This window comes from Martes martes (genome assembly GCF_963455335.1).
Source record: "Martes martes genome assembly, chromosome: 16".
NCBI classification, from domain to species: Eukaryota; Metazoa; Chordata; class Mammalia; order Carnivora; family Mustelidae; genus Martes; species Martes martes.
Window position 1 is genome coordinate 3,083,878 of NC_137904.1, and position 25,300 is coordinate 3,109,177.

At 57.9% G+C, this 25,300-nt stretch overlaps 1 protein-coding gene across 1 annotated transcript in view; it reads right to left on the reverse strand.

Annotated features, from left to right (window-relative positions):
* The window catches only part of MYH10 (myosin heavy chain 10), a 120,156-nt gene that overhangs the window by 24,910 nt on the left and 69,946 nt on the right, over nucleotides 1-25,300 (reverse strand). Inside the window, exons 15-25 of the mRNA XM_080827327.1 lie at nucleotides 24,884-24,998; nucleotides 11,953-12,146; nucleotides 11,736-11,857; nucleotides 9,903-9,972; nucleotides 9,657-9,817; nucleotides 6,737-6,845; nucleotides 6,523-6,654; nucleotides 5,535-5,741; nucleotides 2,338-2,475; nucleotides 1,850-1,973; nucleotides 393-564 (exon numbers count right to left, since the gene is read on the reverse strand). Of these exons, the coding sequence (XP_080683453.1) occupies nucleotides 393-564; nucleotides 1,850-1,973; nucleotides 2,338-2,475; nucleotides 5,535-5,741; nucleotides 6,523-6,654; nucleotides 6,737-6,845; nucleotides 9,657-9,817; nucleotides 9,903-9,972; nucleotides 11,736-11,857; nucleotides 11,953-12,146; nucleotides 24,884-24,998 (1,544 nt within the window). The remainder of the gene's footprint in view (nucleotides 1-392; nucleotides 565-1,849; nucleotides 1,974-2,337; nucleotides 2,476-5,534; nucleotides 5,742-6,522; nucleotides 6,655-6,736; nucleotides 6,846-9,656; nucleotides 9,818-9,902; nucleotides 9,973-11,735; nucleotides 11,858-11,952; nucleotides 12,147-24,883; nucleotides 24,999-25,300) is intronic.

Genomic DNA, 25,300 nt, shown 5'->3' on the forward strand with positions numbered 1-25,300 from the left:
AAGATCCCTGACCATGCAGCCGAACAGTTATAAATTTCTGTTCTATTAAAACTGACGCTTTAGAACCGAAAAGCAAATCATGCTCTAGGTGCGGGGGTCATCTCTGAAATTTCCGCTCAACTTCCGAAACTCATCTCTGCTGTACAGAAACCAACACGTGTCATGTGGGAAACTAATTTCTCCTGGGATGGATTTCCAGGGACCTCGGCTCACGACTCGGGATCCGGGTGTGCGAAGGCCCAGGCTAGTTTACGTGAGCTTCCTGCCAACCTGACGCAAATGAGGGACTCCCGGCTCCTCCAGGCGCCTCGTCACACCCTCAGCAAGGAGACTACGTGGCCTCGCCCCAGGTTCCTGTCCGGCCCCAGACCCTGGGCGAGCGCGCGGCAGACCTGGCCAGGGCGCCCTGCAGCTCCTCCTCCTTCTTGGCCAGCTGGACCTTGAGCTCGTCGATCTGTGCCTGGAGCTCGGCGATCTGATCCTGCAGGTCAGTGGTCTCCCCGTCCAGCTTTCTCTTGGCCTTTTCCAGCTCCTGACGCGTCTTCTCTTCCTTCTTCAGGCGTTCTGCAGGGAAGAGGCCAGAGAAGCGCTTCGACACCCACGAACGGGCGCCGGAGGAACAAACCCAAACTATGAACTGGCTGAGGTCGAAAATCTGCCACTTGACTCAGCAGCACGCCGCCTCCTCGACGGCCCTGGGCCAACGGCTCAGTCACCCGACACCCGTGAACGTCAAATCGAAGGTGAGAAATATCAGCGGGAGGATGGAATTTCAGGGAAGAAATTGCGGGGGGCGGGGGGCGGTTTCTAACGATGTCCCTTTGCGGGAAGTGAGTCCACCCGCGTGGAGTGGAAGTGACCCGGCCCCTCTCACTGAGCCCAACACCGGGCAGAGGGCTTGGCAGAGGCGAGGGCCACGTGTGTCACTGCCTGTCACCCCACGCCCCTTCTCGGGAATCCCTGGTTGGAACCAGGACCCAAGCTCCCAGGCAGCGGGGGAGGGGACGGGCAGAGGGTCCTGGGATTCCCGCCCTCCCTGCCACAGTCCCTGCCACAGCCCCCCAGGGACTCCTTCACCAGGCCAGGGATCCTCCCCTTCCTGCGGCGGCCCTCACGACACCGTGCCCTGTGCGCCTTGGGTTCTCCCACACGACTGGCACACGGAGACGCGGGGACGGAGTGTCACAGGCTGATCACGTGGGGGCGAAGAGCGGGTGCGTGTGCCTTGGGTCCCCCCAGCAGAACCCCACACGGGCCAAACAGACCCTCACGCAGCGCCTGGGCGTCGAGGGCCGTGCCTCTCCCCCTGCAGTGCAGACGCCGGGTCTGGCTGCCTGTCTCAGGGGAGGCTACGTGCTCTCCCCGAGTGCCACCCTCTCCCTGTGTCTTCTGCGCAAAGCTGGCCTCTGTTTTGTAAACCTCCCAAGATGTCCCGATACTCCTTTGCCGTCCCCATGCGATATGGCTGCCCTCAGCGGTCACGCCAGTCCCTGCCACGCTTGGTGGCAGTAGTGGTCCCTTTGTGATGCCCTGTCACTCACATACTCTGAGATCCCGGGCTCATGAGGTCCGGCGGCCGCTACGGCTCACGCCACAGAGGGCCCGGCCGGGTCCGCCCCAGAGCGCGCCTCACCCCGGAAGCCAACTTAAATACGATCCCGCCAGTGCCAGCCCGTCGCGAATGCTAGCAGACGAGGCAGGACACGAGAACCCCAAATAGGCCTGTTGTCACGACCGGACCCAAGCAGCTTAGCGGGGCGGCACGCCTCCTACCTGTGGGCTCTGGAGGCGGCGGCGTGCCAACACCCATGGGTCCCCGGCCCACGTTTCTCCGACCCCAAACACTAACCTTCTAGGTCCGAGATCATCACTTCCTGCTTATTCCGGATCTTGGCCAAGTTTTTAGCCTTTTCTTCCTCCTCAGCCAGCTGGGAGGAGCACTCCGCGATGCGGTCCTCCATGAGTTTCTTCTCCTGAGGAGAAAACACCGCGGCGTCGGAGAAGGCCTCCAAAGCACACCGGGGCCCTGGCCTTGCTCTGAGCACAGGTGCTCGCGCCCCCATGCCCCGGCCCCCGCAGGGGGACAGCGGGCCTGCACGGACGGGTCCCGGTCACCGAGCGGGGATCAGAGCATGCGAGACGCACACACCAAACGTCTGCAGGATCAGAAGGCTGTTGGGCGGATCTCAATCGTGACACGGTTTCTGTCTTTAGAGATCTACACAGGTAGAGCCTCAGGAGAGTCAAGTGTGTAAGTGAACCCGAATTCTTGAGAACTGCCTTCTGGATGCCCCTTCCACGGAGTGCATCGGCTCCGTCACGGAAACGTGCTCTTACTTTGATAAATTTGGAATTCTGGTCCTCGAGGAGCAGGATCTCCTCTTCCATCTTCTTGATTTTGGCCTCTGCGGTCACCTTTTCCAGCTGGAGCTTCTGGCGCGCGCCTTCCTCCTCGTCCAGCTGCTCTTCCAGGTCCTTGGGGAGCGGAAAACACGCAGTCAGTGCCCCCCGCCCCTGTCGGACGCGCGCACGCCAGCGTCATGTGCCGACTTTTGCTTTTCAAAGTGGCAAGGACGTCCTGGCGCGTCGCGGCGTGAGCCCACCGCTGCCGGGTGGGGGCTCAGGGTTCGGAGCCCGCGCGGTGGTAACACACCCTTCGAGGTCCCACCCTGCCTCGTGTCCTGCAATAACCAGACGCAGTGGAACAGGCCCCTGCGCAGACATCAACGTACGGCTAATTCCAGAAATTCATCCCGGCCGATTCCGGAACGAGACCCGTGTAAGTGATCGACGTTACTGTGAAAAGCCCTGACCGACGAGCCAGAGCGCAGAGTAGCACGCAGAGCCCGGTGCGGACGCGGCCAGGGGCTCTGCCCGGAGGAGCGCCGACTCCCTCCACGTGCCGCCCACTCCCTCCACGTGCCCCCAACTCCCCCCGCCCCCAACTGCCGGGTCATCTTGAAGCAAATCCCAGACCCCCTGCTTTCTCTGGAAAACCTTCCAGTGTCTCTCTAAGCGATACAGACCTCCCGCAAATACATCTGTTCGCCTGCACGGGAGCCCAAATAAGGTCCACACACGGCGACGGAAAATCCTCTCGAGACGCCTTCATTCTCTAGGCTCCCCGGTGTCCCTCCCTTCCCTGCTGTTTGGTTGTTTTTGAAAAAAACCCGAACAGGCCCTTTGTCCTACAGTTTCCCACAGTCCGCTGTCAGGTGGCCCCCCGCACCACACGCTCCTAATTTCACAAAAGCAGTGAACGTAACAGCGTGTTTAGTATAATGTCTGTTCTTTGTAAAGATTTAAGAGAGAGAAAGAGAGGATGAGCAAGGGTCAGAGGGAGAGGGAGAATCCCAAGCAGACTCCTGCTGAGCACAGAGCTGGAGAGGGAGGCTCGATCTCACGACCCTGAGATCACGACCTGAGCCACAATCAAGAGTCAGACGCTTCCCTGAGCCACCCAGGTGCCCCTGTAATTTCCATTAATAAATAAATACACATAATCTGCTTGGAAATCTATATAAGCAGACAGAATAGCGGTGACGGGAGTGATGAGAGTGAGGAGATGGGGAGTGCCGTGTTCACTAGGTTTTCTACAATAATCGTTTACCAATAACGTCATTAGTGAGTTCATCTTAAAAACAAAATCACACCAAAACCAGCTCCACTAGTTCTGGCTGCAAAGGGTACAGATCAGAAGCCCTTCAAAGCTGCATAGGTCAGAGAAAGGACAGAAGAGGGACCAATGAGGCCGAGTTATCCCAGGGGTCGTCTGGGGACTGAGGGCTTAGGGGAGCCCGACTTCTGATACATCTGCTTTCCTCAGATTGAGGAAAAAGGAAAAAAAAAATCACCTATTTTTAGAATGTGTCTGAATGAGTTTACATGTCACAGAAGGAGATAATAAATTCAGACAGCAGTGCCAAAAACAAGAAGTTAAGAGAGTCTGGTAAGGAACGAGACAGAAAGTACTAGAAAGGCAAAACCCAATGCAAATTCTGCTGGTCTTGGGATCGAGCTCAGCAAGGAGTCTGCTTCCCCCTCTCTCTCTGCCTGCCTCTCTGCCTACTTGTGATCTCTGTCAAATAAATAAAATCTTTAAAAAACAAAACAAAACAAAAACAAAAACAAGATGCAAGTACTTCCCGTGAGGGTACTGAAACCTGGAGCGTAAGAAACAAGGCTGAGGACACCGGAGGGGACTTGGGTGCCCTTGTCCCACACGAGTCAAAGGTTATTTCTGAGACGAGCACATGCCTTTAAAGAGGACAGAAAATCAAAACTGTGTAGGGGCGCCTGGGTGGCTCAGTGGGTTAAGCCTCTGCCTTCGGCTCAGGTCATGATCTCAGGGTCCTGAGATCGAGCCCCACATCAGGCTCTCTGCTCGGTGGGGAGCCTGCTTTCCCCTCTCTCTCTACCTGCCTCTCTGCTTACTTGTGATCTCTCTCTCTGTGAAACAAATAAAATCTTTAAAAAAAAAAAAAAAAAAAAAAAAAAAAAAAAAAAAAGAAAATCAAAACTGTGGATCATGCCCTAAGGAGTGGTGGTGAACATTCTAGGTCTGTGTGTGCTCAGATACACAGTCACGCACACGAACTTCTAACTTATAGGAATGTACTTGTATCTTACTGTGTCTGCTCCTTTGCGACGGTCCCCAGTAGCGCGTTAAGGGCTCGCCATGGAAATAAACCTCTTTATTCCAATTATAACCGGCTGGTTCTACCATGGCTTACCAATTCCTAGCTATTAAATGGCTCCCATCGATTTATGCTTAGCATGAAGTCCCAGAACTAGACTTGCTGGATGAACGAGCACTTTTTACGGCTCCGGTGATAGTCTGCCCACCCAGTAGGAGGCATGCTGGGGAGCGGCCGGTCTCCCGCTGGCTTCCTGCTGCGGTATTTGCCCAGGGAGTAAGGTGGTACCTTTCGTGCTTTTGAGAAACGTCTGGATTGCCCGCCCGTTGCCAACATAAGCTACGGGGTGAGAAAAAGTTCAAGGAGAGACCTGGAAGGAAGTTCGGTGCAGGACCCAGGAAAGGGCGGTGGCCGTCGGGACACCTGGACACCCAAGAACGTAGTTGGGAGGTGGGGCGTGGGAGACCAGGATGGGGGTGCCTCCCGGGGGCTGGCCAGGGAAGAAGGGTCCGCAGCGCGTGTCCGGGCGTTCAACCACGGCTGTGATTCACGCGAGCACAGCCCGCGTCCCGGAGAGACAGCCTGGGAAGAGCTAAGTGTTAATTCCGATTCCCAGCCGCCTCCTTCGTCAGAGCCCGGCATGTCCCATGAATAACAACACAGTATAAGCGAGATCCCGGCGTGCTACAGACCCGCGATGCTCCTACTCTGAGTCACCGTGCGTGCCGTAAGAGGTTACCCTGTAAAATCACAGATCCACACTCGAAGACGCTCTACTCCTCGTGCTCTGTGAAGGGCCAGACCTGGGCCCGGGGCTCCGGCCGCGATCCGACTCCGCAGCTTCTGCCCATCGATCCAGCAGACCCACCTGCAAAGCCCCAAACATAAAACACCCACCTGAATGTGCGCCTGCATTTTCTTCTTTTCGTTCTGGAGCATTTGGTTTCTCTCCTCTTCTTCTTCGACCCTGGATTCCAAGTCGTGGAGGATCTCCTCCAGCTCCTGCTTCTTGGCGGCAAGCCTGGCTCGCATCTCCTCCGCCTCGGCGAAGAGCTCCGTCTCGGCCTGGAGCTGCTCCGTGAGGATGTTCTTCTCCTCCAAGAGCTGCAATCACAAAGAGCACGGTCACGCTGCCCCCGGGCCCACAGCAGGCAGTCACCAGGACAACGGGGCCAGCGCTTGACACCGAAGAAACCGAGGGTTAAAGTTACGTAACGTCGCTGGCGAAACTCTCGGACGGTCTGTAGCTACAGCCCAACGAGCCAGATGAAAGCGTCTGTGGTCTCGGGCGACCCCGAGTGACACTGACTAAATTCAAGCTATTTCAGAAACTCTCCTTCCGTGCAGATAATTGACAAAAGGGAAACAGAAACTTTGATTCAAACGCGCTCATGGTGACGACAGGCAGGCAGGTACTGAGGGACGGTCCGGCCTCTGCCGCTCACCTTTCTGGCCCTGACACTACCGTTCTGTGCTCGTCTGCAGAATGTGGCCCGAGGCTCAGCTTTGTTGGGGAAATGTAACCACGGGGACGGGGACGGGACGGCGACTCAGGACCCATGGTGGCCGCGGGCGGTCCCATTCTCTTTTTTCCCTCGGGGTCTCTTGCAAGCAGTCCCAGGGAGGGGACGCTGCTGGGAGCCTCAGGGCAGACAGGTGTCAGACACCCGCCCCACGGCAAAGGTGACCGAGAAAGACCCAGGCAAAAACGCGGAGGAACAGCTGACTTTAGCGTCTACAGACCTGTGTGGGGCCATGTATCTGCCGCCCCCTTCCCAAATGCCTGTGCTTTGGGGGAGCAGTGAGGACCCGAGCAGGGTCGGAGGCCAGGGCAGGGGACGGCCGGGGCGGGATAGCCTGGGGCGCGGCGGCAGCCGGCACGCACCTGCTGGTGCTTCCTCTCCATCTCCTCCAGCTCGCCCTCCACCTTCGTCTGCCTCTCCTTCACCTTCAGCAGCTCCTCGTCCTTGGCCTGAAGCTCCTCCTCCTGGCGGGTCACCTGCAGGAGCGGCTTCACCTGCGGCAGAAGCAGGCGGTGAGGGCAGCGGGGGCGCGCGTCCACCGGCCGCCCCGGGCAGCAGCGCGCGCGCGGGGCCCACCTTCGTGAAGACGCGCCACCACTGCCAGTGCCGCAGCTTCAGGTAGGCCGCGCAGTTCCGCTGCAGGACCTTCAGGGCGCTCAGCTGCTGCTGCTTCTTGGCGAAGGCCCTGCGGAGCCCACAACAGTCAGCGCGGAGAGGGAGCAGAGCGGGGGTGCACGTGGCTCGCGGCCCCCTTCCCCGACGCTGCCCTGGGCACCCCTCGGCTGCCGGGGGCCCACATTCACTGGACCCGCGTTTGCACGCGAGTGTGCGCTCCCGGCCACCGGTAGGTAAGCCCCTACTTCTCCGGGGTGGTGAGGACGGGACCGACCTTCCCCAAACTCCCCTTGCTGGCGGGCGGTATCCTTCAGGAGCCACTGCTTTTCCTGCACACTCCCCCGTCCCCTTTCCCAGGTGATCTCCCTCCTCCCCTGACTCTGCAGCTCCGCAGAAGGTAGGGCCTAGGTCCAGTTAATGCCTCTCCTTTACAGATGAGAGCCCAAGAAGTCAGGACGCAGATGCTTCTGGAACTCTGGTCTCCTCGTTGCCAGGTCTGGGATTTCCCATCTTCCCGTGCTGCCTTCCCAGGGGTCCTTGTTGAACTGTGCGGACTCCAGCATTTTCAATTTCTCACTGGCCTTGGGGAACAGAGCTCTGTTTCTGAAGCCCCACCCCGACGCACCAAAACCACCCCCAAGGGCCCAGCCAAATTCGCCAGGCTGCCCCTCCTCCTAGGAGGCCAGTGTTGGTCTATGCACGATGGCACTTCCAGGGAACACAGGCTCCCTGGGTCCTGCCCCTCGCTCCCTGCCCAGCAGTCTGGCTCCATCCCACCACCTCTGGAACCCGGGTTCCCGACACCGCTGGCGGGCTTCTAGACTTGAGCTGTCCCCTCAGCCAGGTCTGGTTTGCCCCTGTGGGACCACCTGCTACTTAAAACATTCGGATCCCCTGGGTTTCGGGGCACTGGGGTGACCTGTGGCCTCCTTCACCCTCTGTCGCAGTGAGCACGGCCCAGGAGCTCTGTGGCCCCAGCTCCAGGGCACAAACAGCGACTTTTCACCCTTCTGTTGCCCGAGGGTCATGTGTCCTCGCAGGAGTCCCAGAACTTCCGTGTCGCCAACTTGCTGGTCAGAATGTCCTCCAGCCCGCCACTGGGCTCCCTACACGGCCTTCGTCCTCCTCACAGGATCCCACCGGCTGGGCAAGTTTGGGCGAGGCTGAATCACAGTAGTTTCTGCTATTAGAACAGTAGTTTCAAAGTGTGTTTTTTGCAACTACAGAAGAGCTTCTGCCTTCCAGTTCTCCGAGAACGCCGTCCGCGTCCTCCTTGCTGACAACCACTGCCCGGTGGCATCCGTGCGTCTCCGGGAGGAAACGGTCAGAATAGGCCAAGAACAAGCCAGTCACTCGTCTCAACGAGGCAGCTGGATTTCCTTCCCCGCAACCCTCACCTGAACCCGAACGCTGGCTGGGCAAAGGGTGCCACACCCCTCTGTTCACAGCGGGGTTCGGTGACCCGCGTCTGGTGCTCAAGTGTCAAAGCCACCTGTCTCTTCCTGCATCTCCTGGTGGCTCCCCCGCACCTCGACCTCAAGTTCACGGATTCCCGGGCACATGCCTGTCTCTCTGCCTACTGTCAGCACGACGCTGTGGGTTCCCCGCTCTCCGCTGGCTCTTCTGAGGAGACGCCTTCATTCACTGCCGGACCCAAACCCGAAGTCCAGCCCAGCACACACTTAGCAGGACCGACGGGCTGCAGGCACCGAGCTGCCCCTTCCGCAGCGGTCACACAGGCGCGCCCGTTCTGAATCCGTGAGATGAGATCTCCGGTTCCTACTGCCGATCTCCACGTGAAACTTACAGGGCTTAGATTTCAGTGAAAAGGCCGCACGCACTCTCACCACGTACGTAGTCCATTCGCCGTGCTTCAGACAGTTCCGTGTTTCTGGTCGCTGTCAAAGTGGTACCTGGAGGCAGCCGGCCGTGCCCCTTCCTGTCCCCGGAGGCAGCCATAGGCCACGGCTCTGCTGACAGGTACCACGCTGTCTCCCAAGGCTTTTGCTCCTCCTTGCCCACCGTGTCCTGGCATGAATCACCGAAGACATCCACATTCTTCTTGGAGTTTCCGCGCCTCCTCCTTAGCTGGGATCCCATTACGTGTGGGCACAGACTCACAATCCTGCGTCCACCTCGTGGGACAGAAACCCCTCCCGGCACCGTCAGGCAGGCCATGCCCCGTGCTGCGGACCGAAGCCTCTGGGCAGACGCCGCCGGCCACAGGGCCCTGGAGAGCAGACTGTATCTCCTTCCCCAGCCCCGGCCCCCTGTGGGAGGAGGTGAGGAAAAGCCCATCACCAGGCCTAGGCCCTTCTAATCAGATCTCGAGTCCAGCAACCACTCTCAGTCTCTATCACCTTCCTCGGGCCAAGGTGGGCCGTCTTCCCGGCATCACCCCAGAGCTGCCCACGCGGCCTGCCCGATGTCTCTCTGGCCCCACTCTAGTCCGTTCTGCCAGCCGGGTGACCCGGAAATCCCGGCTTACCCCGCCAAGCTCCCCACGCTCCTCCCCCACAGGGCCGCAGCACCTGCTCACAGGATGGCGACACGTTCCAGACTGTGCCGTGCTCCCATCACTGGAAGGCTGCTCTGCCCCCTAGCCTGTCCCAGGGCCAGCACCTTCGCGTCCTGTGGGTCTCACGGCCTCAGAGCAACCTTTGCCAGGAACCCATGCTGAAGCGAACACCAGAGCCCTGATCTTTTGCCTCGGCCCCTTGTTTCTCTCCTCAGGGCAACGTGTCCTCGGGTGGGATACCAAGGCACGCACCTGGACGCCTGTGCCACGAGAACACGATTCCCACAGGACGGGGACCTCGTGTCCCACAGCGCTCGGCAGGAGCACGTGCTCGATGAGCATCTCGTTCGTGATCCCACTTACTTCCTGGCCAGGTAGCCGCGGCAGACGGCCTGGAAGAAGATAATGATGTCGGTAATTTTCAGGTCCCTTTCTTCCTCCAAGTGGGCCAAAACGCCAGCTCTGAAAAATATCTTGCTCTGTCCGATTCTGTACAAGTTTGGGTCCAGTTCTAAAGCCCGGATCTAGAAAGAGAAAGAGCCCGTTTACTCCTGGCCACGGGACGGACTGTCGACGGTCCGCAGAGCAGAGAGGCCCCGGAAAGCTTACCATCCGCTCACACGCCTGTTTGCCGTCCATGAAACCCTTAGGGATCGCATTCGGAGTGAGGATCTCGTACCTGTAAGAAAACCAGCCCAAAGTCTCCTGTAAGAATCTGTGGGAACGTCTCCCTACTAACAGTGAGTTCGGGTTCTCTAAGAGGCAAGGACGGGATGGGTCATCATGTTGCGTAAGAGTCAGGACAGGACAGGCTCCTGATCCGAGAGGATGCGGTGATGACCTGCGGCTTTCGGCAGGTCTGGCTTCTCTTTCTTACAACAGGAGGCAAACTGGTGTCCTGGTGGCTCCCCTGCGCCTCGACCTCAAGGACAAACACCGGGTTGCAGAAGGTGTGGCAGAGTCAAGGCATGGTGTTTGAAAAAAATCTTACTTGTCATTTTCCCCCAGATGCTCACAGGCCTTTTAAAACATGAGGAGAACGTGGCCCCCTGTGTGATGTGTGGGTGTTTACTAGGAACAGGGTAACGCCCGGAGGCCTCCACTTCCCACAGCAAGAGGAAGCAGGGGGACGTCCAGCGCGGCACTGGTCCGCGCGCGCGTGTGCTTGCTGGGGTGTACATGTAAGCTCTGGGCACTCAGGTGGGTTGTACCGCAAGAAAATCACATTTTAGCAAAAAAAAAAAAAAGCGTTTAAGGCATGAGTCCTGGCTGTATCACTCGGCTTTGTATTCTGGATGCCAGTTAAGGTGCTTTTCCTCCTATCAACACAAAGTGAAATTCTACCATTTATCATACGGCAGGGCCATGGTTAAGGCCTCCCGAAACCTCTAAAGAAGGGAATCATTTCTCAGCTGAGTTCCATCTGGAACAGTGGCAGAAAGCACCTTTCCTTGACCTGAGGACTTGTTTCTAAGATGGAACAGCCAATGCTGTCGGAATTGAAAATCTGATTTCCAGGAGAAAAATGGAAAAAAACAAATGGCACAAATATCTAAGGATCCATAAATTACACAATATATACAAAAATATCAATTTCTACTGTTTTCATTCATTTTTATTGCATCCGCTTTTGTTGATCTTCTGCCTTTTTTCCTTCAACCTTTTCTAATCTAGCTGATCCCCCCCAGCCTTAGTAAAAGGACAGTGTCCACATGAGCACGCCCACGGTGGAAAATGTACATACATGTTTGCACACGAACACACCTACACGGGAACATTCACTAAAAGATGGAGAATATCCCCAAATATCTTCAAAGTCACTCTTGAATGACTTTTATTGACTTCTGACTTGAGTTTTTAAATCTTTCTGAAGGAACACACACATTACTCCTATTTTTAAAAAATCGGATAGAAAATAATCACACGTAAATCCCGAGTGGGACTGGGTGCGTGGCCGGCTCGGAGGTCCAGCCCCCACCGCCGGGAGCTCCCCTGCCACGGCACCCTCAGGGGCCTCTGTACAAAGACGGCGCTTGACGGTCTTGGCCACCGACACGGTAATAATGACAATAATGATAATCATCATCATCCCTTTCCTATGTGAAAAGGCAACCAAAACTATCCAGGAAGCGAGGAAACGGTCTTCCTCGTCAGCTCCCCGTTCAGAGGTATCAGGAGCAGCTCTGAAAACACCCGGGAGGGGAGACTGGGTGGCTCAGTGGGTTAAAGCCTCTGCCTTCGGCTCAGGTCATGCTGTCAGGGTCCTGGGATCCAGCCCTGCATCGGGCTCTCTGCTCGGCAGGGAGCCTGCTTCCCTTCCTTTCTCTCTGGCTGCCTCTCTGCCTACCTGTGATCTCTGTCAAATAAATAAATAATAAAAAAAAAAATCTAAAAACAAAACAAAAAAAAAACACCCGGGAACAAGGGCAGAGCGGGCAGTACCTCTGCCGGAACTCCTGGAAGACGATCCTGTTGGGGAAGCCCTGGCGGCAGATCCGGATCCCCTCCAGGACACCGTTGCAGCGAAGCTGGTCCAGCACCAGGTGCGGGTCCAGTTTTCCAGCCTGACAACCAAGCAAACGACAGTCGGACCCCTGAGTTGCTGTGGCCTGACCTGGGTCAGCCGGAAGGAGCTGCAGGCGCCCGGTGGGACACGCACCCGTTTCTCGTGATTCGGGATGATGCAGCGCACGAAGTTGGGGTTTGTGTTCCGCAGCGTCGCCATCAGCTTGGCGAGAGACTCCTTGTACAGCTGCCCGACGGTCCGGAACATGCCCTTCTTGGTTTTGTAGGCAGAGCCGAAGGCCGTCTCCGTCATGCCCGTCACCTGGTCCAGACCCACGATGCGGTCCACTGGTGGGAATAAGAAAGGGACGGGAAGTAAGGCCCCCGGGACTCTTTGGCGGGGGCAGGAGACAGCGATAGTGCGGCAGCACAAGCTTTGTGGGGCGGATGAGAGGAGGTGCCGTAGGGAGGTGAGGCAGTCAGCGAAGACACCGCACAAGCCGTGGGACCCACAGCCACACGCCCCCATGGCAGGATACCGGGTGCTCCAAACCCCCCGCCAGCAGAGGCCTCCCGCTGCGCTGTGCTCGGGGACGCACGGGCTCTGGGAACGGCCAACCTGTGTCCAGTACCAGCTCGCGGCAAAGGCGGGGTCGCCACCGGCATTATTGATACACAAAGGGACAGGGGGACAGGTCTCAGAGTGGGAAGCGGCCTGCGGACACACGCGCCTGCACCGAGCAGAGCCCCTTAAGGAAGAGGTTCCGGTGGGGGGTGGGGGTGGGGGGAGGGACCAGGGTCCTCTCTCCTCTGTAACCAGACTTCCGTTCCAGTCACTCAGGTTTCAGGAACAAAGGCTGGAAAGCCTGGAGGAGGGACGGGCGCGCGCCAGCTCTGTCCTCCAGGCAGGAGGGATGCTTGCTGCGGATGAGCTCCTGGCGGTGGCGAGACCGCTCGGGACACCTCGCTCTGGGGGCAGCGTGGACGTGGCCCGGGACCCACGCGGCCCTGACCCTTCCGAGCGGGACCACGCGCACAGCCGCCTCGTGGGGCGTTGCGTGCGGGACGTGTCCTCGCTTAAAACAGCCATGAAAGACAGGAAAAGCACGCCAAGTATCCGCTCAACACTCCACGTTGATGCCCGGCCAGTCCTAAAAGCCACCTCCGTGTGTGCGGTTTGTCCCCCGGATGGGCAGCATGTGGGGATCCGGCCCTGGGGAAGAACTTTGTGAGCAAGACCTTGCTCGTGTCTCCACTCCCAGCGAGGCTCTCAGGGAACAGGACACCCCGACCCCGGAGGGAGGTCCCCAAACCCAGGGGGCAGGCCTTCAATGCAAGCTGGGGACACAATGGGCTTTGCCTCCAGCCCCATGCACACACCCTGTCCTATAACACTGGTGAAGCAGAGCCACCGGACTTGGGGGGGGGGGTCAAGGCTCCTCCTGCCTGTGCCCCCAAGGCAGGCCACCATCTACCTCAGAGGCTGCCACTTGCCATTCCTTCCTGTGCCTCCAACCTGTCGCTCCTCGCTTGTTCCCAGCCCAGCCCCACCCCTGCATGTGCCACCAGGCCGCGAATGTCCTTTGTCCTCGGGACTGCCCACTTCTCAGTCTCCTCTGTGCCAAGCTTCCTTCCAGAAAAGTTCACACACTTGGTACTCCTCGAGCCCTCCATGAGTTCCCGCTCCCTGGGCACCTGACTGGCTTCCAGTCCGCCCTCCTCCCCCAGCCTGATGCCACGCAGGCAAGGACAGGTCCGTGGCCAGCAGCAGACACTGCCCAATGCCGGCCTGACCTGGGTGCGTCTGCCTGTGGGGCCAGCCTCTCTCCACCCCTGGCTTCTCCTCTGGACCCCACCCCCCTCCGCGGCTACTTTGATCTCCGTGAGCACCGCGGCACTTGCTGGGGCTCCGAACTCCACAGGGCCCTGAAACCCTTCTGCGGAAAGGCAGCCACAAGGAGAGGCGCACGCTAGTTGCCCTGCTTTTCTCAAGGCACATTCTCGTCTGGGGGCCTCTCCTCTGCGACTTGAACTGGCTTTACCTGACTACCCAGCACCAGTCCTCGGAGCGCCTCTGCCTTCGCAGATTCCTAAGTGCCCAGCGTGATGTCTGCATCTGACCTTTTGCACGTGTTGATGAATCAACACAGCAAATGCTGAATACGGTGACAATTACCGACAGCGAGAACAGCACGGACAGAAAAGATGCTGTGAAAGAGACGGGGTTGGAGACCTCTCCGGAGAAGCTCTTTTACTGCCCAACGGGGAAGAATGAGCCGGTGGAGATAAGATCGTTCTAGGCGGCGGAAACAGCACGGGAAGAACAAGGGCAGGACTCACGGCAGCCCGTGCCAAGGATGCACGACGCTCGGAGGCGTGGGGCGCCCAGGCCAGCTGCAGCGCACAGGACCGGTTGGGGAGGGGTCACCGGAGACGGGACGGCTGTGCCGGCCGGTCCAGGTTCTGAGCGAGATGATGGGGGCGGAAGCAGTGATCACAGAGGAGAGGGAGGGAGGAGATGCGAGACATCTTTCCGTGGGAGGACTGACTTGCTCTGATGATTGAGCTGACGTGGAAATACGACAGACGCGTCAAGAATAAGTCCCAGGGCGCTGGCTTGAGCGGCAGAGTGGCTGGGGGTGCCGCTGCCAGATGGGGAAGAAGTGATTTTTATGAGCAGGAAGACAGGCTCCAAATCCTCTACGTTTGGAGCACATAACACACCAGAATGTTCCAGCCTGTTGTGAAGAAGAAAGGACTGCACTAGAAAGGCGGATGTGGGAGCTGCTGATAGGAGAGCAGTCACCGGACCAGATGGGCCAGCTTAGGGTGAACGGCGAGGGACAGGGGCCTGGGACCAAGATGGGGACAGAGAAAGAGCCAGACGGGAGGAGTGGGGAGAAGGAGCCGGAAGCAGGAAGGGCAGGAGATCAAAGTCCTACAGTGGAGAGCCTGTTCTCTGCCTCACCGTCCACCCGGGTCCGCCTCCTGTGCCTCCCCCGGAAGGGGTATAGAGGCCAGAGACCGGGAAGAGCGCCTCGACTGCCCTACACCAGCCGCTCACCAAAACTGGTCAAGCCAAGCCCCCAAATGTCTTCCATCCTTCCCTCGGTTTCACGACCCTCATGTGGGCTCTCAGCCGCCCCGGGGTTCTTCCCCTGCAGTGCTGTCCAACCTGCTCCTTCCTCCTCTCCCCGAGCCACCATGCTCTTCCTTCCAAGGACACCTCTGGTCCCAGGGTCGTGAGTAACAGGTCTTTCTGGAAGACCCAACTGAACAGGTTCTTTATTCCCATACTCCAGACCCTTCCACGTCTCCTACAGCTGGTAGGGCATGGTCCGCATCCCCTGCTCTAGGAGTGTAGCCAGTGATGCAAAGCTCGGTCCTGAGCCAGGGACCCCAGCCCTCACGAGCTGTGCGATCGGCTGCTCCAAGTCTCAGTCGCTTCCTGGGTAAACGGAGCCACCGTGACTGAGTTCAGACAGATGTGAGGTGCCTGGAGAACATTCTAGAACTCCATGAAGGGACCCCCCCCCCCCAGCCACTCTGCCTGCCCCAGCAGCTCCATCTACAAACTGGGTGCATTTTCTAGGACACCAGACCCTTGGGTCCCGTCCTTTTCTCTCTGCCCAGAACACCCGCCCCTCTTTCCAGCCATCCTGGCAAACACCTCTTGGCTTTTAAATCCCTACTCCTTGACCCAGCTACCTCTTTTGAGGCCCCAGTGTCCAGCCGGCGTCCAGACTCAGTGGGCCCCTCCCTCCTCTGGGCTTCAGATCACGGAGGCCAGATCCCGGGACAATACCCCCTGCACTGTGTGCTCCCGCTACCTGGGGCTCCCCTGGGGACAGCTCTCCGGCACCGGGCACGCGTACACAGGCCCCTAAGAGCTGTGGCCTGGGGTCTCTGGACCCCTCCGACCACCAGCTCAGACCATGTCCTCTGCTTTCCGACCTTGGCCTCCACGTGGTAGCTGGCGTACAGGAGCCACATGATAACCTCCCCTCGGTGAGGTCGCCCAGGAGAACAAGTCACCCCCAAGGCCAAGGAGGAGGGGTGCCGTGTGAGGGCGGTCCTTCTCCACACTGTCGGCTGGTGACTCAACCCACAGCCCGGAGCCTGGGCTGCTGTTTACACCGAAGATGGAAATCCCATCACAAGGAACCTGATCCTCAAAACAAGGGAACTCAAAACAAAGTATGTGCATTTTGAAAACATTAATGCTTTGGACTTTCAGCCTCTTTTTGTTTAAAAATCTAAATGAGGCTTCAGTTCTAACAATGAGCAAAATTTTGTCGTGGGTAAAAGACACTCAGAGAACAACTGAGGTCACACTAATAATAAAGGATTTCACCCCAAGGCCCAGACAAACCTCTATTTAAAAAGAATATTTTCTCAGGGTGCCTGGGTGGCTCAGTGGGTTAAGCCTCTGTCTTCAGCTCAGGTCATGATCTCAGGGTCCTGGGATGGAGCCCCACATCGGGCTCTCTGCTCAGCGGGGAGCCTGCTTCCCCCTCTCCCTCTGCCCCTCCCTCCATGCTCACACATACTCTCTCTCAAATAAATAAATAAATAAATAAATAAATAGAGTATTTTCTTGTTGAGGGGGCGCCAGGCTGGCTCAGTTGGTGGAGCGTGCGACTCTCCATCTTGAGGTCCTGAGTTCGAGCCCCACACTGAGGGTAGAGATTACTCAAATAAATAAAACTTAAAAATAAAAAAAAAGAAAGAAAACGAGAAGTTTCGTCTTGAAAGTGGCAAAAGCAGGCACCGGAGAAAGGCAGAAAATGTGAAGGTGAGATTCTAGCAGCTCCTCGAAACGAGACCTGCTACGGCTACTTTCGCCTCCCAGGGCTGCAGAGCCCGTGGCTTAGGATAACCGAGGGCTTGGTCTGCCCCCCCCCCGCTCCCGACTCCCCCATTTGCCGTGTCAGGGAAGCCCGGTGAGCGTTGCTGGTGGGCGGGATACCTCATCTGGTCGCCCATGAGCCTAAGGGAATTTGAGTATCTCACCCTGACAACTCATTCATCTAAGAAAACTTAAGCTGGCAGTGATCAATCAGGGGAGCCCCACAGACCTAACACCCGTAAGGGCACAGTTAGGTTCAGAAGAAAAACGCAGTTTGTAATCACTGGTCTCATAAAACAGCTACGAACGGTGTTTGTTTTTTTACCGAGGAACGCTACTGTTTAGTGCCAGAACGCTTGGCTGCCCTCGTCTAGGGGTCCGGCTCGGGGTACAAGAGGTCTACGAGATTTTTCACGTTCCTCTCGTCTGCATGGGCCAAATCACCAGTGCCACTGCACCGCACCGCCGTATTTAAGCCGCTTCTTTGGACGCTTTTTGGTAGGACCCAAAAAAGGGGGACAGACTTATCCGAATGTTCGTTTTAACAGCCAGATGATGAATGAGCACTGCACTGAGTATTCCTAGAAAAGCCTCTAGGATCTGGCACTGGACCAGACACGCAACACGTTTTCAGGACTCACGTAAACTAGTCAACAGTTCTACTCTGGCGAACAGAAATGTCGCCACCAGGTAAGCACAGGTTCGGAAACACAGAAGCGCTACGGACTCCATATATCCCCGTCGCGTGGTAATAACACGAGGGCGCTGGTCCCACTCCTGGGCAGGGAGACCAACCTGCTCGTTGTTCTGGAACGTCTGGAAATTCTTAGAAAAATTCGAGCAAGTCCACAGGTCGAAAGGGAGCATGTGATTCTAAGTGTCCTCCTCCAGCCCCGGGATCTCTTCTCCTTACTTCCCGAGGACGCCAGGCAGCTCAGCACACCTGCCCCTCAGCTTGGTCCTGGGGCTCAGGGAACCGAGGGGACTTGCACCAACTCACCGCCAAGGACACAGTTGCTGATTTTCTGTTTTTCGTTATTAGGGCAGCAGCCACACAGCTGCAGCCAGAGGCAGGCTCACACTCACACTGGGAGGTGTGACGCTCACAACCCTGGCAGCAAGTGTCACTGTCCCCAAGTGACCTCAGGGACTCACGCAGCAAAACCTGTAGGCTGCTGCTCCTGGCGCTCCCAGCTCTCATTAAGACTCAAGATTAAAAACAAAAACAAACCAGGACAAGAATTTTCCGCACAACAATACACTCCACCCGCTGCGAAACCTCCCTGCCGTTTAGCTCCGCACATAGACCACGACCGAGCCGCCCCCCAGGTTCTAAACCAGCAGAGATCATGACTGACGGGCAGGACTTACAAGATTGAAGACTGCCATCTTATCAGTTCTGCTACCCGGTTCTACTACGTGGAACCTTCTTTCGTGACTTCCTGGACCCGAAAAGGACCAGTTCAGCGTTTTTGAAACCAGAACATTGTCTTCTTGGTCGGAAGCATGGCTAAGGGGGAAGCTTCCCCCTGAATTATGACAAGGAGGAAGGGAAGAGCTCAGTGGACATCAGAGATGAAGGGAGACCCCCCCCAGGAGCCCGTGACAGACATGAAGCCCTCCCGCATGCCAGCCAGCCCCTCCTGGCTGCGTCCGTCCAAGTGAACTGGGCTCCCGCGTTCAAGGGCGCTTCCGCGGCAGACTGGAAAGGAGCGGGGTTGGCGGGAGGGGCGTCCTCCAGCACCCGCTGGGACCGGCTCCGGGTACTTCTCGTGCTTTCTCTGGTGGAGCCCAGCCTTCCAGAGCTGTCAGGGGCCACCTCGCACTTGTGGCGGTTCAGAAGGACATAGCAGGTGCAGGGCTGGGTCACAGCCAAGGACACGCAGCCGCTCTGGGGTGCAGACACCGTGCCTGTCGTCCCAAGCCCTGGTAGCCCGAACACACTGCCCACAATTTTGAGGTTACGATCCCTCCTCGCCGGCTCATTGCTGGTTTAGTTCAGAAAGTCTGGGCTTTCAAAGCAGATCTGGAAGAAAACAGACCTCTGGCTTACAGCAGAAACGGGAATGACTCCTTATTCCCTTTCTGGGGATTCCTTCCTCTCGCACACTTGTCTTTTGATGCTTCTGGAAACCCGTCTTTCCTCCCGCCTCTCACTCTTGTCCTCAGAGCCTGCACAGCCTCCCTGCTCCTTCCCTAACACTCCGTGGGAGCTCGGAAGCATAGGGTCACACGAGCTCCGCGCCCTCACGTCCAGAGGGACACGCGCTGTTATCATTGCACCGAAGACAACAGGTTCACAATCCGGACACCTAGAAACCCCTTCCTCCGCTGTCTTCGGAGAATTCAGTGCACATACTAAAGCCCCACGTCTTCATTTAACACCGGCTACCCCTCTCTGGGGCTGGACTCCCTAAGCACACACTGGGGAGGAAGACCATTTGCTGGGACCAGACGTAGCCACGGTGGGCGGAAGACCTTGTAAGAAGGAGAGACGGAGCCCGGAAACTCACTCAGCCAAGTCACTCAACCAGAGGACACCTCTGGCAAGGTGAGGTCAGGGAGGTCAAGGAGCTGGCGGCCTGCCCGAATGACGTCATCCAGGAGGGGCTCGCACGTGCTGCAGGCACAGAAACACACCTGCTCCACGTCGTGGGGAAAGAGCCCCTGTGCCTGCGCTGCGGGAGAGGCGAGGGCCACCGTGGGGGCGCTGGACAGAGCCGCTGCGTCTGAGAACTGCCTGTGGGACACCCACCCTCCGGGTCCCTCACTCAACTGCTTCCTTCTGGGGCACCGATTTTGTGCCAGTGCCGGGGAACTGACGGCGAGCCCACACTGGCCCGTCCCTGCTCTCCAAGAGCTCCATCTGGAGCGCTCTTAAGAGGTCTGACATCCAAGAGTCCCAGCGATAAAAGAGGGCACTCTATTTTAGGAGAAAGTCGAACAGAGCCAGCGCTGACTCTGAACAAAGCACACGTCTCTGGCAGCCCCCTGGCTGAAAACTCCCGCCTACTTGTCTGTCCCTGTCCCCCCATCCTCGACCCAGGCTGGACTCCCGAGGGCCACGGGGGCGTGAGTCACGAGTTCTTCCTCGGGCTTCTGTGCGGCGTGCGCTCCAGCTCGTGGGACCCCCCCCCCCCGTGTCATCCCACCCGCATCCCAGCCCCCAGTGCTCCCAATGCGCTTCCTCCCCAGGACGAGGCCTAGAACCGAGGCGGGGGTACTCAGGTGGAGACCGGCACGCACCTCTCGCTCCTAAGGAAGTCTTGGGACGGACTGAGGTCTCAGCATTACTGGGTTCCAAAAGTCAGAAAGCAAATTTTGTCTGATGAATCTTTGTCTCTGAATGTCACGCCCTGACAATTTCACTTCATTATCAAACTGGCTGATACATTCTTTCTTAGGTTGGGCTTTCAGGGGGCCTCTAACTGTGCGTAGGCCGTATTTAACAACGGGGCTAGGGCCTCAGACCACAAGGCTCCATTGTGCGGGGCTCAATTTCGGGTTCAGGATCCCACACCTGCACCACTGAGTCTTGCGGATCGACTCACGATCTCAAGCTCCAAACAAAAAGCCACGTGACTCGATACCTACCTACGTTCCAAACCAAAGCTAGCACAAGGAGACCAACACGGGAGAGAAAGGCGGAATTATCTGCTCTCCCAGCGTGCAGGACTTAAAGCAAGAAACCACCCCTCCCTGGAACTCCTTGGCCTTGAAAACGTAAAGGAGACCCAGAGACACGGGAGACCTTCCTTCCGCACATCCGTTCCCAGCATTCCCTTCGAGGCCCGTGTATCAAAACGGCACCACTGGCAAAGGTAGCGATGTTGCCTTTCAGTAAGCGGTGCTGTGAGTGCGGAAGAGAAGAAGCGATGTGTATGCAGTAGCGATTCCATTGTGGATGCGCTCAAACAGCTGCCTCGGAGGACAAGGGGAGTGAGCATGAAATGAAAGGTTCATGCAGGTCTATGAGCGAAACAAAAACAGGAACCCAGGAACCAGCCCCCCCGCCGCCCCTCCCCAGCCTACCCCGGGCCCCTCCCCGCCACCCTGCAGCCCCCCCGCCCCCCTCCCCGCGAGCTCCTCCTGGGGGCTTATGTGCTTGGAAGACCTACAGGCTTTGTACATTCACCTGGTGGCTCATGAAGACCAGAAACACTGTCATAGAAAGAAGCTCTCTGAATATTCTGAATCTCTACAGCAGAGACACAGCAAAACAGGACAGAAGAGCAGATACACAAACACGTCGGTTAGTGTGAGAGACATTGGACATCACAAGTCAGCTCTGCCGTCGGGCTGCGACCCTCGCGAGTCGGGGGGCAGAGCCCGTGCGACATTACCGCGCAGAGAACTGCGCACACTTGGACACAGGTCCTCACTGAGTCAACTTACGCGGACTCAGAAGAGCCCTCCCCACAGCACGTGTGAGCATGGGTTCGAATCCACGCTCCGTGATCACCCGCCCCCCGAAAACCCAGGAGGAAATTTAAGGGTGCTCAGGTGCTACTGGCATTGTTCTTCATAAAATTATCTCGCAATTAGCACATCAGGACGAGACTGAGCAAGCTGGGGCACTCTAGTGCGTGCGTTAGCGGCTTTTACTGTCCAAATTCACACTGCTGTCCAGTCGGGCGTCCAATAAAATTGTGGCAATATAATTAACTTCAAGTAGAAATTAAGAACAGAAATACACTGTATGTTAATTGAAAAAAAAAAACCAAAACCGTGAAACAAATAATATGTTATATGTTAATTAAAAAAAAAAAAGAAATTAGTAACAGGTAACTACTTTTAAGGAAAATAAAATTCAAATTCTGTTGCAGCAAAATGTTAAAACAACTGTAAACCATCAGGTGACACTTGAATGATCATACTCTTTACCCATGAATAATACCCAAGGAGGCACTTTTACACGAAAATGCAATTGTTAGCTTCCCCTCCCCCAGATAAGCCCCAGGGCGTGTCAAGGAGTCTGTGCAGCTGGTAGAGAAATCCCAGAACACCTTTTAGCAAAAAGTAGGGCACTATGAATCTCTAGGGCAGGGCTGCCACCAAAAATCTTAACGTTCCTGGTTGGATCTTGAGAGAACTCCGTCAAAACCCTCAGAGTCTGTTTTAACACAAAATGTTTTATACCCTGGGGACTGTGCCTTCGCAGGCAAGTTATATCCACGCAGCCTACTCTCCTGGTCAACCTGTCATTTCCTGCTTCTGCACTGATGTGCAGAAGACAGAAAAATAAGGAGATGTTCTTCCCGGGCTATTGTCTTTTCCTACAGGAAAGGCCTGGCCTTATCCCAAGACTAAGCCGTGGTAAACCTTCCCCCTAGAACCCCGGCCACACTCCGTGCCTGCCGCTGACTCTCCAAACGCAACACGCGGTCCCGCAAACCGGACAGACTGCCCTGGGCCCCCTTCTCCGCGATCCTGTCACTCAGACGAGGGAATTGGCCACCTAAGCCAATAGGACTTCCGCCCGTGGTAGCAAGCCCGTGGGATTTTTCCAGAGCAGAGGCCAGCATGGCCCAGTCATGCTGGGGGCAAGTACGGACAAAGGGGCCACACTGGCCCCCCAGCGGCTCCCTGTAGCAAGTCCAGGCCATGCAAACACTACTGTGCGGGGGTCCAAGCCGCGGGCTAAGTTCGGACACACGGGGCTCGGGTCAGCACTGGGGGAGCCTGTGAGGCCGCCAGCCCTTCTGTAAGCGAGTCGGTAACGCAGGGTTTCCACGGACACGGAAAGCACGAGAAGGCAGGTCAGGGACGCTCCTGATGTGGTCTCACCTGTCAGCTCACCTGGGCTACACGGTGGGCATGGACCCCTGCGGCCCATGCCCACCCCATCTCACCCTCCTAAGGCTGCCAGCCTGCTGCGGCCGCGGGCTCCTCTGGCGAGGCAAGGCGGCAACGGAGAGGGATGGAAGGAGGAAGGCCAGGAAGGAAGTGGGGGGCCGAGACAGAGGCTTGACTGACCTACTGGGGTGTCCTGAGTCTCCCGCTGGGTGGCCAGCTCTGGGAGGACCAGGGGCACGTGCCACATCGCCCCCCGATGGACTGCACATGTCACGACCATGGTGAGATGGCGGCCAGACAGCCTCATGCCAATGGGTCGGGGCTTTCCCACAGCATCATTTTTGGTTAAGAATTTAAAAAAGCAGTCAAAAGTGGTTCAATCACATCAGAACCAGTATGTTAGTCCAGGATCTCATCCCTTTGGTAATATTGTCCTTTTTTTCCTCCAGCACCTGCTTCTGCTCTCACACACAACGAAGAGAGAATCCATTTTTCAGGCTTCCCCTGTCCCCTGCGCCGTGGGCAATTCTTCCACACCTGCGGCCTCTCCCTCAGCCACCTCACACTCGGCCCCCCACTTCTAGGCCCTGCGCCCCGATCCAGCCCACCGACCACTGCCTGTCCACCTTCCGCGCCGCCTGGGGCACCGGCATGGCTCACACACCTGCTGCAGCGTGACCAGCAGGCAGGCTTCTCCAGCCTGGCCGGACCCTCTCGCTTCCAACCTGCGCTGGGCTCCCCGCTGCCACCCCGGGCTCACTCATCCTGCGGCTCGGCTCCTCCTTCCGAGGCATCCTCACTTCGGAAAAGGCTCCCCGCTTTGCAGCAGCTCGTTCATGGACACCTGCTCCCCCTTGACCACGTGCGTTCCCAAGTCCACGCCCCGGGACCCCGCCTGGCACCTGGGACGTGCTTGGTCAACACCAGCCTTCACGACTCAACAAACCGTCATCCTTCAAGGACCAGGCAATAACTCCGTGTCCACGACCAACTGCCTCAGCTCCCCGGGCCAGAGGGCCACCCTTCCTCTAACACGTCTCTGAAGGCTCATTCCGCCCCACCGTGGGGCACCTGTCCCAGTCGCTGTGGGACTCAATAGCTCGTGTGCATTTTCACTTTCCTGTGCTCGGAGGTCTGACTGGAGCAGCAGGTGGAAGGGAGGGCCCAGGGCTCCGCGAGTGGCACGGCACCTGGCAGGGTTGTGGCCAAGGGGACCTGTCCCTCGCATGCTCCCCCCTCACACTGTGTGGCACTGTGAGCCCCGTGCCAACCGGTGCTCTAAGTGGTCTTGTCCACTTTGGTTCCACGTCTCACGTCCCCATGCCACCGCTTCCTAGCGATGGGCTCGGGGGCCCTCGTGTATCCAGCTGCCGCCAGCTGCTGTGCCCGGAGCTCAGGCAGCCCCCTTGACTGCCCGGCTCATCGTGCTGACAGGAGACACGCAGCATCTGGTTGGGAACTCTCCTCCGAAAGCACAAAGGTTACCTAGCCTTCCCCTGAGTACCTCCTTCTAGGGTCTCAGGCGGACCATCCCTCCTAGGACCCCCACGCGCTGTGCCGCCTCCCCTGCAGGCCCAGCAGGTGCGCACGACCACCCTGGAGTCGGGCAGCCCTTTGCCCTCCTCAGGTTCTCAGCTCTCCCTCTGCTCTGTCCTTCCGCCTCCACAGCGCTCACCCCTTCTCTTTCCGCTTCCTGGGCTTCTTTCTACCTCTGAGGAGATGGCTAGGTCACAAGGTCTGCAGATGCTATGGGAAAAGTAGAAGCGAGCCAGGCTCCCAAAGAGGCCTGGCCCGGGGTGGAGGCAGGGGCAGATTCAGGGCCGAGAGCCCCAGTGGCCTGAGGCCATGCAAAGGGGACATGACCAGGACGACGCTGCAGCGAGCGCAAACCCCAGGAGGCACGGCCTCCCGCTGCGCGCGCGGACTCCCGCTGTCGTTCTTCTGGTCCTAGCACAACCTTCCAGTCTATGACCAAATGACCAGACCCTGCAGCTGAGGCTCGTGTAAAGAAAACCACTATGGGGGCTGGCGGAAAAAAAAACTCATCTCTGCGCGGGGTTCTCGAATTTTACTCAGCGGCCGCTCCGTGTGCGAGCAGAGGGCCTGCCCGGGGCAGACGCGGCTCAGCTGAGCCACACAGCAAGCCATGGAGGGGCTTCTCTGGCCCTGTGTCTGGCGGCCCAGGAGCGCAGCCCAGCCGGGCCCTAGAACGGTCCCTAGAATGGTCCCCGCCTCCCGCAGCGTCTGACCGAGAAGGCAGGGTCGGGGGACCCAGGCGGGGTACCAGGTGGGGGACTGGGTCTAGCGGCAGCCCTGCTCTAGGGAGAGCGAGTTTTCCAGTAAAGTCTGCGGACACAGATCCACGTGGACGAACCACCTAGAAGCCGTAACCGGCAAAGCTCCCGGGCAGGCGTCACTGCGGACGGGGGCGCGTCCTTACCGTCCTTCCACAGCTCCGCCACGAATCTGTCCGACGACTGGTGCAGGAGGGTGGCCACGTTGTCGTTCAGCGGGTCCATGTTCTTCATCAGCCACTCGTCCGCCTTGTAGTCCACCTGGCGGGCAGCGGGCCACGCGGGCACACACACAAACACAAGGGACGCTTTCAGCCTTCCGCCAGAACGCTGGCGGGCCCGCTGGCCAGCCAGGCAGCATGGCGGCCATGCGCCGAGCATGCGCATGGCACGGCGGGCTCGCGCACGCACACGGCACGCTCACGGCACGGCGGGTTCGCGCACGCACACGGCACGCTCACGGCACAGCGGGCTTGCACACGCACACGGCACGCTCACGGCACGGTGGGCTTGCGCACGCACACGGCAGGATGGGATCGTGCACGCGCACGCACGCGTCTCCG